Source organism: Bubalus kerabau, chromosome 9 (genome assembly GCF_029407905.1).
Source record: "Bubalus kerabau isolate K-KA32 ecotype Philippines breed swamp buffalo chromosome 9, PCC_UOA_SB_1v2, whole genome shotgun sequence".
NCBI lineage: Eukaryota > Metazoa > Chordata > Mammalia > Artiodactyla > Bovidae > Bubalus > Bubalus kerabau.
In genome coordinates, this window is record NC_073632.1 from 96,189,466 (window position 1) to 96,207,039 (window position 17,574).

Sequence of the window (17,574 nt, forward strand, 5' to 3'; positions counted from 1 at the left end):
CAGCACGCATGCACCCATCAAAGCTCAACAAACAGGCCCCTGTGTCCTCCCCGCTTTGCCCTCCCATCTCCTGTTTAATCACAGGGAATGTTCACTCTTTCAGGAGATACAGAGTTTGCTCACCAACTGGAAGGGGCCAGACCTGACCAGCTACGGGGAGCTAGTGCTCGAAGGGACCTTCCGCCTCCAGCGGGCCAAGAATGAGCGGACACTCTTCCTCTTTGACAAGCTGCTGCTCATCACCAAGAAGAGAGACGACACGTTTACATACAAAGCCCACATCCTGGTAGGTCTGAGTGGGTGTCCCGGGTGGGGACTGGGGGTGCTGGTTCCGCTCCCTTGCAAGCCTGCCTCACCCTCTCTGCTTGCCCCTCCAGTGCGGCAACCTCATGCTGGTAGAAGTGATCCCAAAGGAGCCCCTCAGCTTCAGCGTCTTCCACTACAAGAACCCCAAGCTGCAGCACACGGTTCAGGTACCAGCGTCCCCCTGTCTCCCTGTGAGGCTCACCCTCGTGCATGATGAGCGTCACGTGCCTGACGGCCTTTCCACGGCTTTCTGGCCACCCTGCATGTGTCCCGTCTGGCCAGAGGTCCTAGGAGTGTCCGTGTCTTGTGAGAGGTAGGGTTGCGTGACTGTCCACCTCTCCTCCTGGTAGGCGAAGTCGCAGCAAGACAAGCGCCTGTGGGTTCTGCACCTGAAGAGGCTGATCCTGGAGAATCATGCGGCAAAGATTCCAGCTAAGGTAAGACCATGAGGGCAACGAACAATAAAATGGAAAGGAATTCAGGTCTCAGGAAGACAGCTTGATGGGAATAAATGTGCATTTTCAAAATGAAGACTGTTGAAAAAGAAGCTACATAAGGGAACAACTGTACCAGCCATTCATACAAAAAAGATTCATATGCAGAAAGACTCTGCAGAGAGTTTTTGGTTCATTAATGCCGTTGTTGTTTGAAAGAAGAAAAATAAGGGAAAGATTGTAAAAGAATTTTCTAGAGCACTAGTAGAAAATAAGGGAATTATGAGAATTATTCAATACTGTGCTAAGCACCTAGGGTAAATAAAGCTGGGTTAGGTTCTGTGGAAAGCAAGACTCAGACTTGGCTGCGAAGGAATCTGCAGACAAGGGAGCTAGTCATATAAATGATGAACTGTTTGCTAAATATGATGAATTAATAGAGAGATAAGCCAAATATTGTGGACAAGTAAAGTATTCAAGTTTATGGTCGAGTGAGGAGAGGAAAGAAAATGCCTTTTACCTCAGTCTTGGCAGATGAGGAATATTTTTATTAAATGGGGAAAAGAACAAGGGAAACCAAGCTGAGAGAACAGCATAAACAAAAAACAAAGAGGTGTGAAAAGGGGCCCCGTGTTAAACAGCACAGACTGTGCTTGAATGGAAGTCCTCAGACTGAATGGTCGGGTTCTCAAGAGATGGAGTAGGAGGTAAGATTAGAGAAGTGGAAAGCAGTCAGCTGACCTTTGAAGGCTTTGAACACACACACACACACTGAGGAACCTGGATTATTGTAGGGGGAAGCTCCTGAAGTTTTTGGAGGGAGGGGTCTGTGCTGTGGTCTGTGCTGTTTTCTGAGAGTGTCACTTTGGGGACAGTGTGATGGATAAGCTGGTAGAGCATCACTGGCAGCAGGAAAAGAATTGGCAGGTCTCCATGGTGGGCTGGAAAGGAGAAGAGGGGCACTGCCAGGTAGCAGAAGAGGAGGAGGAGAGGCAATGTAGGAGAGGAGAGGGGGAAATAAGTCAAGGACGAGTCAGGTGTTGGGCCAAGAGGCTGGTGTCGTAAGTTCCAAGACAGGCTGCCAGGGAGAGGAACCGGTTGGATGGGCCCGAGAGGGAGGCATGGTGGCCCATCTGCAGGGGCAGTTCAGCTGCAGGAGAGACGCAGGTCTCTCCACCCTGGAAGTCACCAAAGCCCAGAGATTTGATAGGAGGGCCCACGCAAATGCATAACGGGAAGACAGACCCTTTAGAATCCAACATCTAAGTGCTCGGCAAGGGGCGGAGGATTTGGAGAAGAACCAAAGAAAGAGTGGCCAAATGAGGCAGTAAGAAAACCGAAGGAGAAAGTGTGGTAACAAAGGAAGGAAAGAACCTCCCTGAGAAAGAGTGGAGTAACCGTCTCAAAGGCCGCAGAGATGACAACAGATTCAAACAGAAAAGCAGATATTAGGTTTGGCAACTAAGACATAAGGGGGAGAGAGAGCAGTGGGTTGAAGATAAATAAGGAACAGACTGGGTGTGGCCTTTTTTTTTAAAGCAAAGTTCAGAAGGGACAAACAGTGGTAGTTTGAGGAGAGGTAAGAGCAAAGGAAGACACTTTGCCCTCGTGAAGAATGTCGTGGGCATGTAAGCTGAGGGGATGAGGAAAGGAAGCAGGAGACAGGAAAGATAAGAGGTGGGGCACTCCTTGGAATGTGACTCTGGGGAGATGGAAGGATAGGGACATCCTTAATCCAAAATTTGTGGTGGGGGTGTGTACTGTAAATATAGTCTAATAAAAACATAAGATTGTGAATATAATAATAGGAACTCAAAACTTACTATTTACTGAAAAAATATGTAAGAACTGCTAATGCACACCTCCATATATAAAAAATGGCTTTTTCAAGCTTTTAAAAGCTTGAACTAATTCCCTTGGTCTTAGGAACCAGAAATTGGTGCAACTCTATATAAAATTAACAAATCCATTCACCTTCTCTATGCTAATTACACTTTTTATATTAACTTTACCAGTAGGTGTAGGGGTTAGTCTTGTCAAGAGTCAGAAACGTCTTCCCTGAGCTGGGGGAAGAAGAAAAATAAAGAGAGGATAAACTTTGAGGTGGACTTGAGAGAGCTTAAAGGGTTTGCCTTCACTAAAGTTGCTGGTAATAGCATCTGCTGGGTGAGTGGAAGCAAAGATGGGGCTAGGTGTCCAAGGGCAAGTGGAGAGATTCAGCGTACGTGCTAAAGAACACAGACTAGGGACTCCCCTGCTGGTCCAGGGGCTAAGACTCTGTGCTCCCAATGCTGGGGGCCTGGGTTTGATCCCTGGTCAGGGAAATAGATCCCACATGCCGCAATTAAGAGTTCCCATGCCACAACTAAAGATCTTGGATTCAGGAGTGGAGATCAGAGATACCATGTCCCATAGCTAAGACCTAGTGCAGCCAAATCAATCAATCAATAAATATTTTTTAAAAAACCACAGGCTAGAGAGTCAGTGGGGATGACTACAGCCATCTGTGAAAGGAATCCTGGACCCCACTGAGGCTGACCACCATGAACCAATATGATGACTCAGCAACTTCGAAACTAGTGTGAAGAACCCTGGCACACATGGGTTGCCCAAGGCTGGGGACCAGCAGAGCAGTGAGGGGAAAGGTTAACAGTGAAGGCAGAGTGCTAACCAGTATCCAACCTGCAGTGATTGAGCATAATTCCCAGGCTGAGTGGAGCATGAAACCAACCAGGAAAAACAGGTGCATGAAGGATGAGTCAGAGAACTGGTTCAGCAAGAGTCTGGGTGGAGAGATGGAAATACAGAGATCTGTCATTGAAGGAGGGACTTCTGGAGTCCTACCTGCAAGGGAGGGCACTTCTGGATGATGATAGGCTCTGGGGGCGGCTGTGATTATGCATTGCTTGCTGTTCTAGAGTGAAGGGAAAAGTTAGATGTCCTAAAGGATATGAAGATCCACGCATCCGGGGAAGGGGTCTATGCTGGGGCAGGGAGAAATCAAGTAGAGCAGTAAATGGGACGATGCTCATGAGGGTAGAACTGGGTGGGAAATGACGCGATCTGAGATTTCTGAGAAAGAAAGTCTGTTTGCTCTTTGCATACTTTTTGAAAAGTCTTTGAAGCTTGTCCTCAGGGGCTGTCAGCAGCGCTTCTGTGCCCAGGAAATGAATGTGCATGGGTGTGGGCTTTGACTGAGGCGTGAGTCTCAGCTCATCAGGGCGTTCCAAGGGGTCAGGTAACTCACGCAGAGAGGTGAATGCATTGTCTTCATACTTAATCATTTGTTTGCTGGCCTTGTCTCTTGGAATGCCCTTCTGAGCAATGGCAGGTGCCATTCATAAGCCCCACCTGTTGTTCACCTGTCCCTGCGAAAATCAAAACTGCCAAAGGGGTTCTGAAAGGCAGTTATTGGCCATTGCAAAATGAAGCTAGCTTACAGAACTTCCTCTTTCTCCCACACTAGGGGGTGTGTATTCCAAGCAGTTTTCCCTTTATATTTTATAAGGGTTAATAGAGTCATGGTAGAATTGTACTTTTTTGGCCCTGACCCTTTTAGGATGTAAACAATCTATTTTTTCAGCTACAAATGCTTGAGCACCATGCAGTGTGCTGAGTACTTTATACGCTTATTTCTTCCTTTTAGCAAAATGCCTTCTGCTAAAGGTCTTGTTCTCCCCATTCTAGAGAAATAAAAACAGAGGCTCAGAGATGGAAAGTAAACTGCCCTAGTTTATGCAATTAGGACTAGTTTATGCAATCTGGACTGAGTCCAGATTCAAACCCAGTTCTGCCTGGCCGCAAAGATGGTCTTAACTACATTGTTCCCGGGGAAAATGAAAGCACTCTTATTTACTATATTATATCCACTATAAGGTTATGACAATTTTCTATCTTATTTAAGCAGGATTATTACTAATTTGAATTTTTTACTTTTCTCAAGACTATTTCTTAAATTATTTTCTTAAAGCTTTCAAAAGATTTTACTCTTATTAAATAAAATGCATAATGGGAAAAATATCCAAAAATGTATCATTGTTCTACTATTTAACAGCTGAAGAAGTTTGGTTCCTCCTAAAGAGTCAACACAACTTAGCAACTAAAACAAATGACAAAGAACAAAACCTCCTTCTGGTCCTTTAATTCTGTGATGGTCCTTGACTGACCCCTAGTGGAAAATATGGGAATAGTACTTTTTGATATTAAATATCAAAGCAAGAAAAAAAATACTGAGTTCTTAAAGTCAAGCTTATAAATATCAAGAAACTTCCTGGAAGTTAGCCATATGGTCCATCTATATATGTGCCATATACACTAACTTTTGTCCAGATTAATTGGGAATAAGGTGCAGGTAGAAACTGTTGGATTTTCTATATACACATGGTTCTGCAAATGCCCTTCACAGAAATTGTGCTAACATTTGTGTCTAAAATTAACTTGACTAGTAACCTCAAACTCTAAATGTATGGTAAAAAGATCAGTGTTATAAAAAAGGATAAACATTTGTTTTCTCAAAATTAAGGTGACTGCATCAAGGCTTTTTTTTTTTTTTTTTTTTTTGCCACTTAGCCTAGACATTTTTACTGTGATGTCACGTACTGCGACAAAGTAAAATTATTCTGTAAGTTATTCTTAGCATAATATTTGTAGGCTCAGTCACACTACCTTGAAAAACGAAAATGACATTCAAGATGCAAGAAAGCCTACCTTATTTTTTTCTTCTTTGAATCCTCAGGCAAAATAATTCATGTTAAGGCCATTAACTTATCTTTTTATAGTTCCCTAAACATTGATAACATATGATAACAATCATAACCAAAAGAAGCCTCAAAGCAATAAACTTCAGAAGCTCAGGGTTGAGGTGGGGAGAAGGATGTATGTAGAGGAAGCCAGAGTCAAGGTTATCCGGGTCAGTCCCCTGCGGGAGTAGATGGTAACTAACTGGGTTAAATGGCTGTCATTTGCTACCAGTAGCAAGTATGAAAGGTGGGTCCTATCTGACCATCTTCAAGTTGAGGGAACTTATGCAGAAATGTGAGAGCACTTGCCTAGTTAAGAGCTAGAGTTGGATCACAGACCGTGTCCTCCAGGGCTCCTCTCCCACACTGCAGCTCTTTCTCCCCCTCGGGATATTCCAGGGCACATGAAAGAGATGGTGGTGCAGGCATGCTGCAGGGAGCTGGGAGAGTCACCTGATAAGTGCATCATATTTGGAGGGAGGAAAACATAGGAACCGTCCAGCAAGTATTTTGCATTCAGCCCAAAAGAATTACCATGCCCCGTGATATGAGGAGGGCTGATGGTGTAGGCTCTGTACCTTGAAACTTTGATTGCATAGATTGAGATTGGATTCAATAGACCAGGGTTGCATAGAAGGAATCTAGATTGTATGAAAAGCTGCTCAGCCAAGGTATAGATCCTTTGGTGAAAGTGTCTTTCTCTTTCCCTCTTCTTTTCCCTTCCTCCTCCTCCCTCTGTCTTCTCCCCCCTACCCCCACCTTCCCTCCTTTCTTCCTTCCCTTTTTTCTTGCCTGGTGGAGGCTGTAAGCTTAGCCCCGGGGCACCAAAGGGACAGCATTTACCACCCACATGAGGATGCTCAACTGTTTGAATCCCTTGAATTCTGTATTAGTGCCTAAAAGAAAGGAGTTTTAGTTTTATAAAAACTTTTCAAATACCACTCATCCCAGTGGGGTAAAACCTGTCTTGGGATTGGTAGTTTAAACAAGGAACAAACAAAACAGGTCTTTGTAATCATAACTACATCTTCTTTCTTTCAGGCCAAGCAAGCAATACTTGAAATGGATGCCATTCGTAAGTTCTGTTTTCTTACACAATTTGAAATCTCATTGTCCACGTGTATCTATCACATTTCCTATCTTCAGGTTTACAGATGTCAGTTGTCAATTATGAGATGTCAAAACCCATCTGGAAGAAAGTAGCAGCTCTCTATTCACTGTTGTAACAGACAGAGCCAGTTGGACAGTATTATCTCTTTTTAACCCATTGGCTTCTTTCTCCATTGATTTCTCCTGGTTCATCTGTGAGCCCGCCAATGGCTCATCATCACATCTCCACATCAACTCACAGCAAGCTATGCTTCCAGGATCACCTCTTACCCCACCTCCATCACCACCAAAACAATGAAGGTCTCACAATGCATTTCCCACATCACCCCCATGAGCAAAAAATATATTGATTATCTGTAAGAATCACACTAACTCGATAGGTGTTGGTTCCTGATACAGCTCACATTTCAAGTTACAACTGCCCCACACATGTGACTGTGTCTTACACTTCTCGTAGCAGGCAGAGAATAAATACAAGTGAGGTCTTTCCAATAAAATAAGACCTGTTCAAAGCACTTACCACATCCTTGTTACTGCCCAGGTTAAACAGACTTTAAAAAGAAGCAATAGCTTCAAAGACTTACAGCCAAGTCTGACAGAAACTTTTACTGAAAACTTCCTACTTTTGAGGAATCTTTCCCCAAGTGCAAACACTAATTCACTTAAACAACACCCTCTCTTCCTCCTAGCCTGCTGGTTGTTAATCTCCAGCAGGAAAAGAAATGAAACGTTACTGAAATAAAGAAATGAGCACCAGCACTGAGATTCCCCCTTGCATGCCCACTGGACCCCACCAGGAAATGATGCAACATGACCCCATCAGAGAGCTAGGCTGGGGCTCAGTGCCCTGTGTTCTCTGAAGCCACTTATTTTATTCAGTAAAAATCTCTTTGAGATTTTTTTTTTTTTTTTTTGGAGGTATAGTTGATTGGTGGCTTAGACAGTTAAGAATCTGCCTGCAGTGTGGGAGACCCAGGTTTGATCCCTGGCTCGGGAAGATCCCCTGGAGAAGGAAATGGCAACCCACTCCAGTATCCTTGCCTGGAGAATCCCATGGACAGAGGAGCTTGGCAGGCTACAGTCCATGGAGTCGCAAAAAGTCGGACACAGCTGAGCAACTAACACACTTCCATAGTTGAATTTCAGTATATCATTCCCAGGTATACAACAGTGATTCACAGTTTTAAAGGATTTTACTTTATTTCTAGTTATAAAATATTATCTGTATTCCCTGTGCTGTACAATATATTCGTATAGCTGATTTATCAATATGTATATAATACAAATGGACACTCTGTAGAGAAGGTGAGGTCATGGATGGGCGTGTGAGAATGAGGAGGAAAGATGGAGACACATGAGGACCCAGAGGGTCAGCTGTTCAGTCCCAGTCTCTGTGGTGCCGTCGGTTAGTGAGTTCAGCTGTTAATTGAAAAGTTGGTGGTTCGAGCCCATCCAGGAACGCTGTGTTTGGGCTTCCTAGGTGGTGGTAGTGTTAAAAAAAAAAAAAAGAAACAAAAACAAAAAAACACCTACCAATGCAGGGGATAAGAGACACAGGTTTGACCCCTGGCTCAGGAAGATCCCCTGGAGAAAGGAATGGCAACCCACGCCAGTATTCTTGCCTGGAGAATCCCACGGATGGAGGAGCCTGGCAGGCTACAGTCCATAGGGTCACAGAGTCAGACAGGACTGAAGTGACTTAGCATGCATAGCTGTTCAACATGAGCGGCTACATTTGACGACATTGTTTGTTTATTGCCAGGCTCTGGGTTAGCTCTTCGACACCAACAAGGACGCTGTGTATGGCACAGGGAGCTCTGCTCAGTGTCGTGTGGCAGCCTGGATGGGAACAGGCTGGGGGAGGGACACGTGTGTGTAGGTGAGCAGCTGTGCTGTGTACCTGAAACTAGCATTGTTAGCCAGTTATACTCCAATATAAAAAAATTCAAAATAAATTACAGTAATTACACATTCTTTTTTTAAAAAATATGAGGCTTGAGATCTGAATATAACTAACAAAGAAGAAATAAATAACACAGAAAAATAATAAAGATTCTCTGAGCACACAGAATGCTGGCAAGCCTCTAACTGGCGTCCTGTGCCTCTCTTCCAGGCCAGGTCTATCCACAGCATCCCAGCCGAAGAGAATTACCCTAACTTTGGTCTCAGCTGGCTGTGAACAGGATAGGCCAGTGCATTGGACCAAATGACCTCATTTGGATACCTTTGACTCTAACATTGAAGTCTATGTGGTCTTTATAATCCTCAGACCTTTCTCACACTTCAGACAGACCTAAAGATGCTTAACCTCAATTTGAAGAATACCCATCTACAGCTATGTCCTAAAACTGTTTATCCTCAAGCTTCAGGGTGCAGATGGTCACTGAATATGCTGCAATGCTTTAGACTTAGACCAGATTTTCTTAATCCAAAGTCTGTGTACCCCTTAGATGAAATGAAATGAAAATTCCTTTTCTGAGAAGAGAACTTAAACCATTTAAAGCGTGTCTAAAAAAACATGGAGGGCAGCTTCCACAGGGTCAGGAAGGGCTTGGCACCCTCCACCACCATGCCAGGCAGAAATGCCTCTTGAAATTACTCCCCAGATGGAATTCTCCAGTACCTTGACAGGGTCTCTGATGTGACCCTTTGCTGCAGTTTCTCAGGGGCCTTGTTTTTTTATTCTAATGGAATTGTCTGACCTCTGTGGGTCTCAGAGTTGCTGGTGAGTCTGAATGGGTGCCAGAAGTTATCACACCTTACACATTTGAACTAACTTTTTAGGAAGGGGAAAGCCAAAGTTTGTAGCTCTTTCTGCCAGAGAGTGAAAAAGTAGTAGTTAGAATACATGTGAGTGCCTGGGGGTGTGGGAGGGGGTGGAAGTGAGGAATGTGGTTTACCTTGCTAACTCATTCCTGCGGGTCCCACAGTAACCACAAAGTCTTGAGATGCATATTCAACCCTGGTTATGGAAGGAGGAATTCTACCATGTCTGATGAAATAGAAATCCACAGATACCCAGGACAAACGAGTCCTACCCGTTTTCTGAAAAGTCACGGAACAGTGCATTCTTTTTTTATTTAATGTATTTATTTTAATTGGAGGCTAATTACTTTACAGTATTGTGGTGGGTTTTGCCATACATCGAAGTGGATCAGCATGGAACACTGCATTCTTATAGACATCTGTGGTTCTTTACAGATTACCCAGGCTTCTGTTACAGTCCCGAGGGAGAGACTTGTGGCTCTCGAAATGGCTCTGCTCCGTATCGGCTGAGAAGGAAATCTGGTAAATAAAATATAATCAGATATAATCAAAATTAAATAATTTGGGGGCACTAGTAATGAAAGTCCCTTTCAGTTAGACAAAAAGGTATTTTCTTTCTGGTTTTTGAACACATCACCAGTTTGATTATCTTTGAGGCTCTCAAGCTTTGGTTCTAAAAGTCTTTCTACTTAACTCTCAATTTTTCAGTTACTATAAAACATGTCAATTAACTAAGTTCGCTTTGTATAGTATTTTACCACTGGCATGCAGGTGTTTAAATCCCACTTACTGGCGCTGGTGAAAAATTGTATCCTGTAAATGACATATACCAAAGCTGCTTCAAATCTAAAATTTTAATACACATCTGCTAAACTAGACTTCTTGTGGTATCCCCTTAGCCCTCAGATTTTTCTTTATTTAAGTCAGCATTTACTAAGTTCCTGATTTCCTACACTGTGCTAAGAAAATGTAAAAATAACGCCCATGATTTCTGCTTGCAAGGACTTTGTAGCCTAGTGGGAGAGTCAAAAAAGGTTGAACAAATAGCAGTTCATACAATGGAGTTTGTAGAAGTTGAATGGAAGTTTTGAAAAGCGGGGGAGACAGGGAGCTGAGCCCTCTAGGAACGACAGAAGACCACACAGAGCAGAGGACCAGGACCCCAGGTAGAATCTGCAGAGCCTGATGATATGGAGACAACACATTGCAAAGGCCCTGAGACTTCAGCCAGCACACCTTAGATCAGACAGCTATTGCCACTTGTTTGGCCTTGGCTGCAAGGTAGACTGGAGGTGCAGGTGAGCAAGGTAAATGGAAGGAGATGTGACTAGAGTTGTATCAGGGCCTGATTATGAAAGGCCAAGTAGGTCAGGCAGAACTTGCAAGTTCAAGCTTGCAAGAACTTGATCTTGCAAGAATGGAAGGATTTTAAGCAATGAGATGTTTTCCTTTTAAAAAGAGAATTCTGGCTCGAGGTGGAAAATGAAGTAGGCAGGGACAATGGGGAGGAGGCTGTTCCTCTAGTCTGTGTGAGAGATGCTAAAGGTTTGGAATAAAACAGTGGTAACTGGGGTGGAACATCAATAGGATCCTGTAAGATTGTGATGGATAAAAATGGGAAAAACTTAAAATGATGTCCTGGCCACTAAGTAGGGAAGATAACGTGAATGACAAACAAGATAAGAAATACAGATGGAGGAGCAGCTGTGGGGGAGACTGGTGAGCTGAGACTGGGATATGCTGAGTTTGCTGGGTCTGTGGTCATGCTGGGGACATGTCAGATGGACAGTTGGCCTGTGAGGTCTGAGGCTTGGCATAGGGCTCTGGCAGAAGGAGATTGAACATAATCCTCTTATCAGTTCAGTTCAGTCGCTCAGTCGTGTCCGACTCTTTGTGACCCCATGAATTGCAGCACGCCAGGCCTCACTGTCCATCAGCAACTCCCGGAGTTCACTCAAACTCACGTCCATCGAGTCAGTGATGCCATCCAGCAATCTCATCCTCTGTCATCCCCGTCTCCTCCTGCCCTCAATCCCTCCCAGCATCAGAGTCTTTTCCAATGAGTCAACTCTTTGCATGAGGTGCCCAAAGTACTGGAGTTTCAGCTTTAGCATCATTCCTTCCAAAGAAATCCCAGGACTGATCTCCTTTAGAATGGAATGTTGGATCTCCTTGCAGTCCAAGGGACTCTCATGAGTCTTCTCCAACACCACAGTTCAAAAGCATCAATTCTTCGGCACTCAGCTTTCTTCACAGTCCAACTCTCACATCCATACATGACCACTGGAAAAACCATAGCCTTGACTAGACGGACCTTTGTTGGCAAAGTCATGTCTCTGCTTTTCAATATGCTATCTAGGTTGGTCATAACTTTCCTTCCAAGGAGTAAGCATCTTTTAATTTCATGGCTGCAATCACCATCTGCAGTGATTTTGGAGCCCCCAAAAATAAAGTCTGACATTGTTTCCACTGTTTCCCTGTCTATTTCCCATGAAGTGATGGGACCGGATGCCATGATCTTCGTTTTCTGAATGTTGAGCTTTAGGCCAACTTTTTCACTCTCCTCTTTCACTTTCATCAAGAGGCTCTTTAGTTCCTTTTCACTTTCTGCCATAAGGGCGGTATCATATGCATATCTGAGGTTATTGATATTTCTCCCGGCAATCTTGATTCCAGCTTGTGCTTCTTCCAGCCCAGCGTTTCTCATGATGTACTCTGCATAGAAGTTAAATAAGCAGGGTGACAATATACAGCCTTGACGTACTCCTTTTCCTATTTGGAACCAGTCTATTGTTCCATGTCCAGTTCTAACTGTTGCTTCCTGACCTGCATCCAAGTTTCTCAAGGGGCAGGTCAGGTGGTCTGGTATTCCCATCTCTTTCAGAATTTTCCACAGTTTGTTGTGATCCACACAGTCAAAGGCTTTGGCATAGTCAATAAAGCAGAAGTAGATGTTTTTCTGGAACTCTCTTGCTTTTTCCATGATCCATCGGATGTTGGCAATTTGATCTCTGGTTCCTCTGCCTTTTCTAAAACCAGCCTGAACATCTGGAAGTTCAAGCTTCACACATTGCTGAAGCCTGGCTTGGAGAATTTTGAGCATTACTTTACTAGCATGTGAGATGAGTGCAATTGTGCGGTAGTTTGAGCATTCTTTGGAATTGCCTTTCTTTGGGATTGGAATGAAAACTGAACTTTTCCAGTCCTGTGGCCACTGCTCAGTTTTCCAAATTTGCTGGCATATTGAGTGCAGCACTTTCACAGCATCATCTTTCAGGATTTGAAATAGCTCAACTGGAATTCCATCACCTCCGCTAGCTTTGTTTGTAGTGATGCTTTCTAAGGCCCACTTGACTTCACATTCCAGGATGTCTGGGTCTAGGTGAGTGATCACTCCATCGTGATTATCTTGGTCGTGAAGATCTTTTTTGTACAGTTCTTCTGTGTATTCTTGCCACCTCTTCTTAATATCTTCTGCTTCTATTAGGTCCATACCATTTCTGTCCTTTATTGTGCCCATCTTTGCATGAAATGTTCCCTTGGTATCTCTAGTTTTCTTGAAGAGATCTCTAGTCTTTCCAGTTGTTGTTTTCCTCTTTCTTTGCATTGATCGCTGAGGAAGGCTTTCTTATCTGTTCTTGCTATTCTTTGGAACTCTGCATTCAGATGCTTATATCGTTCTTTCTCTCCTTTGCTTTTCACTTCTCTTCTTTTCACAGCTATTTGCAAGGCCTCCCCAGACAGCCATTTTGCTTTTTTGCATTTTTTTTCCATGGAGATGGTCTTGATCCCTGTCTCCTGTACAATGTCATGAACCTCCATCCATAGCTCATCAGGCACTCTCTCTATCAGATCTAGTCCCTTAAATCTATTTCTCACTTTCACTGTATAATCATAAGGGATTTGATTTAGGTCATACCTGAATGGTCTAGTGGTTTTCCCTACTTTCTTCAGTTTCAGTCTGAATTTGGCAATAAGGAGTTCATGATCTGAGCCACAGTCAGCTCCTGGTCTTGTTTTTGCTGACTGTGTAGAGCTTCTCCATCTTTGGCTGCAAAGAATATAATCAATCTGATTTCGGTGTTGACCATCTGGTGATGTCCATGTGTAGAGTCTTCTCTTGTGTTGTTGGAAGAGGGTGGTACTTAAAGCTGAGAACATTGTGCTACTATGGGTTGGGTTGGTTTTCTGTTAGGTGACTCCAGATTGCATAGCTTAGTGTTCATCCTACAGTTTTGATAGAGTGAATGTCTTGCCAAGTATCTCTAAGCAATCAGGATTTAAGTGAATTTGGGTGGCAGAGGATGAGATGGGTAGCTAGCATGTCTGACTCAATGGACATGAATTTGAGCTAACTCGGGGAGATAGCGGAGGACAGAGGAACCTGGCGTGCTGCAGTCCGTGGGGTCACAAAGAGTTGGATATGACTTAGTGACTGAACAATAATAATTACTTATAAAGAAAAAAATCTTGATTTGGTTTGACAAATGATGCTGGCCTTATTTTTCCTCCCAGAACCTTCCTCAAGATCACATAAAGTTTTGAAGACCAGCGGTAAGTCCTAGATCACTTTTTTTTTTTCATTCCTGTTGATATCCACAAAGTCACACAATATACAGAAAAATCAACACCAGATGAATTACAGATTAGCAGGTTTGATTAACGTCTGTAAGTAATACTGTCCCATTATAAAATGTAAAGCTGAATGACATAAAATGTTTGTAGTATAGATAACAGTGGACATAAAAAGATTAATGCTTGTGAATATTAATGTAAGAAATCACATTAATAAAAAAGACAAAGGACTTCTATTCTGAAGGCAGATAATATAATCCGGCAGAAACACAAACTGCCAATAAAATTTACAAATGGTCACTCACATCAGTAATCAGAAAATCATACATATGCATGAGATACACAGAGGTGAGAGAGCTGTGGGCTTGCTCACAGAGAAAAACAGGCACTCTGAAGCTATTGGTGTATAAATTTCTGCAGTGATTTTGGAGCAAAATTTGTTAATACCCACTTAAATTTTAAATGTGCAATTTCCCTTGAACCAACACTTTCATATTTTTCACTTGTATATGTTTCACAATGTACACTTCCTGTATAGACATACTCACCCAGGGTTCACACATTTATGAGTATTTGTGTTCTTTTGTTTTTAACAGGATACCACGTAATAAATGTATCCATCTAGTGAAAAATGATTTGAAAAGTTACAAATCCCAGAGCACTACATGGAATATTCTGCAGCTGTTAAAAAGAATGATGTACATATCTGTCTACTGATAGGCTTGTGTACATATATTTAGCAGGAAATGCAGTGTTGCATATTGCACCCTTATTATAAAAACAAGACTGGGATGGGGGGCAGGGTGGGAACAGGACCTGGAAAGATGAACATCAAACTTTTTTGATTGGGGTTGCCTCTATGGGGTAGAATTTGTGGAGAAGTTTCAATCACTTTTTACTTTACATGCTTCTGTAATTAACGTATAAAGATGAGACACAGATTATCAGGGTATCATAAGGGTATCTATGAGGATGCGGCTAGTAAGTCTCCCCCCACAACTCCTCTTGCACCGTCCTTAGCACAGAGCCAAGGTGACCCTTTTGATCAATGCTATGCCTTTCTGTTACAACTGATAAAATGTTTAAAAATTAACAAATATAATCTTATGTTTAAATGATTTTCATGTGTATTTTTTTCAGGTTATATATATTTTGAGGGAAAGCTTTTGAAACTTAATATGAATTAGTCCATTGCTCTCTCAGGGATTAAGGAAGGTACTTAACATTCAGATGTATGTCGAGTTGTTATAGTACAGGATATGCAGCTTGGGTAACTGAGTGCTATTTTCTGAAAATTAGGTCAAAAGAGCCTTGAAACTGGGTTTCAATGGGTTTCAGTGATTAACAATAAGTTTAAAAGTTCTATAAAATATCAGTGGTTAGCTATGTATGAGTTACATTTTTAATCCTCAAACTTCAAAATGTTTTAAATCTTTTGTTTTTCAGAAACAGCACAAGACATTCAAAAGGTAAGTGTTATTACATTCCTTATTTTGAAATGTTTACTTTAGGCAGCCTTTATACCTACCTATCTTCTCCTTAAAAATCTAACCTCCAGTTTATCTTCCAAGTGTTAACAATTACATGTTGAAGTAGATTTAAGTTAGGCCTCTTCCTTCTCAACCCTCGCCCCACCTCCCCACCCCCAGCTTCATCTCTCAGAACCAAGGCGATGATTTCTTCATCTTTCTGCCCCACCTCTCTGCTCAGAAGCTGTAAAGATTCCTTAGGATGTAACACCAGCACAGGCTGTGGTCCACTCCACGTTGCCCTGTGCCTATGTGCATTTAAGACCAAGGTTCTTCATCCCAAGTATTTGCTCCTTTTTCAAAGCATCAGCCTTCAATCACAAAGATCCCCTTCTAAGAATGCAGTCCTGCTGCTGGTATGAGAGGTGTGATGATATGTGGTATAATAAAACTTCACTATATCAAGTTTTGATTTTTCTTCCTCCAATGAAAGGTTAGGAGAAGGGGGAATAAAAATGGTATGTTTTATTGGAAGATGTATATTCACATTTATTACCTATGAACAATAAATACGTATCCTGACTGGAGGGAACCATGTCCGAAATGCCTACGGATAGATTGGCTTAACTAACAATTCTTAGAGAATCGATCTTGGCTTCTTGCTTTGTGCTCTGTAATGATGTGGCTGTGAAAATCTCCCCCACAACTCCACCTGCCCCACTCCTTGGCACAGGGCCAGAGTGACCATGTTAATAAACAATGGATCTTTCAGTCAGGATGTCAAAACATCTAAAAATCGATAGTCTTATGTTTAAATGATTTGCTTAAAATTGGGGCAGGTGGATTTTTTTCAGGTAGTGCATATTTCTGTTTGGAAACTTTTGAAAATTTATTAGCATGAATTTAATCACTCTCCTGAAATATGACATAAGAGATTTTGATTGTTTTTTTAATGCACTTTGTTTTCAAAAGCAAACAGCAGAAGGTGGCTTTGCGAGGCAGCCAAACTATGATCACAGAGCAAGCCTGGCTTAGTACCAGGTGGGGGAATCGCTCTATTAGTCCTAGAGATACAATCTCAGGAGCCTCTTGGAAACTTTTCATGATAATGATCAAACCAAGTCTCTATATGGGGACTAACTAAACCTTATGAAACCTGAAGACAAGAAAGAAAGAAAGCACCAACGTGCTTTTTTCTTAGTGGTAAAATTCCATCTCCTAACAAAAATGAATGTATACTAAATGCAGAAAAAGACTCAAGAGATAAAGAGATTAACATTTCTCCCAGAATATATACAGAATATGCATTCCGAAGCTGTGTGTGTGTGTGTGTGTGTGTGTAGAGAAGGAAGGAGATTTAGCTCACATGTAAACTGAGGATGTCCAAGCTGGTTTTAGAAAAGGCAGAGGAACCAGAGATCAAATTGCCAACATCCGATGGATCATGGAAAAAGCAAGAGAGTTCCAGAAAAACATCTATTTCTGCTTTATTGACTATGCCAAAGCCTTTGACTGTGTGGATCACAACAAACTGTGGAAAATTCTGAAAGAGATGGAAATACCAGACCACCTGACCTGCCTCTTGAGAAATCTGTATGCAGGTCAGGAAGCAACAGTTAGAACTGGACATGGAACAACAGACTGGTTCCAAATAGGAAAAGGAGTACATCAAGGCTGTATATTGTCACCCTGCTTATTTAACTTCTATGCAGAGTACATCATGAGAAACGCTGGGCTGGAAGAACAAGCTGGAATCAAGATTGCCAGGAGAAATATCAATCTCCTCAGATATGCAGATGACACCACCCTCATGGCAGAAAGTGAAGAGGAACTAAAAAGCCTCTTGATGAAAGTGAAAGTGGAGAGTGAAAAAGTTGGCTTAAAGCTCAACGTTCAGAAAACGAAGATCATGGCATCCGGTCCCATCACTTCATGGGAAATAGATGGGGAAACAGTGGAAACAGTGTCAGACTTTATTTTTTGGGGGCTCCAAAATCACTGCAGATGGTGATTGCAGCCATGAAATTAAAAGACGCTTACTCCTTGGAAGGAAAGTTATGACCAACCTAGATAGCATATTCAAAAGCAGAGACATGACTTTGCCAACAAAGGTCCGTCTAGTCAAGGCTATGGTTTTTCCAGTGGTCATGTATGGATGTGAGAGTTGGACTGTGA

General features: G+C 42.4%; 1 protein-coding gene across 4 annotated transcripts in view; it reads left to right on the forward strand.

Moving 5' to 3' along the window:
- Positions 1–17,574, forward strand: part of PLEKHG1 (pleckstrin homology and RhoGEF domain containing G1) — a 251,373-nt gene that overhangs the window by 216,154 nt on the left and 17,645 nt on the right. For all 4 annotated transcript variants that reach the window (XM_055535956.1, XM_055535955.1, XM_055535957.1 and 1 more), the window contains 7 exons: positions 104–286; positions 378–473; positions 657–743; positions 6,521–6,554; positions 9,791–9,877; positions 13,871–13,909; positions 15,377–15,399. In XM_055535956.1, coding sequence (XP_055391931.1) covers positions 104–286; positions 378–473; positions 657–743; positions 6,521–6,554; positions 9,791–9,877; positions 13,871–13,909; positions 15,377–15,399 — 549 coding nt within the window. The remainder of the gene's footprint in view (positions 1–103; positions 287–377; positions 474–656; positions 744–6,520; positions 6,555–9,790; positions 9,878–13,870; positions 13,910–15,376; positions 15,400–17,574) is intronic.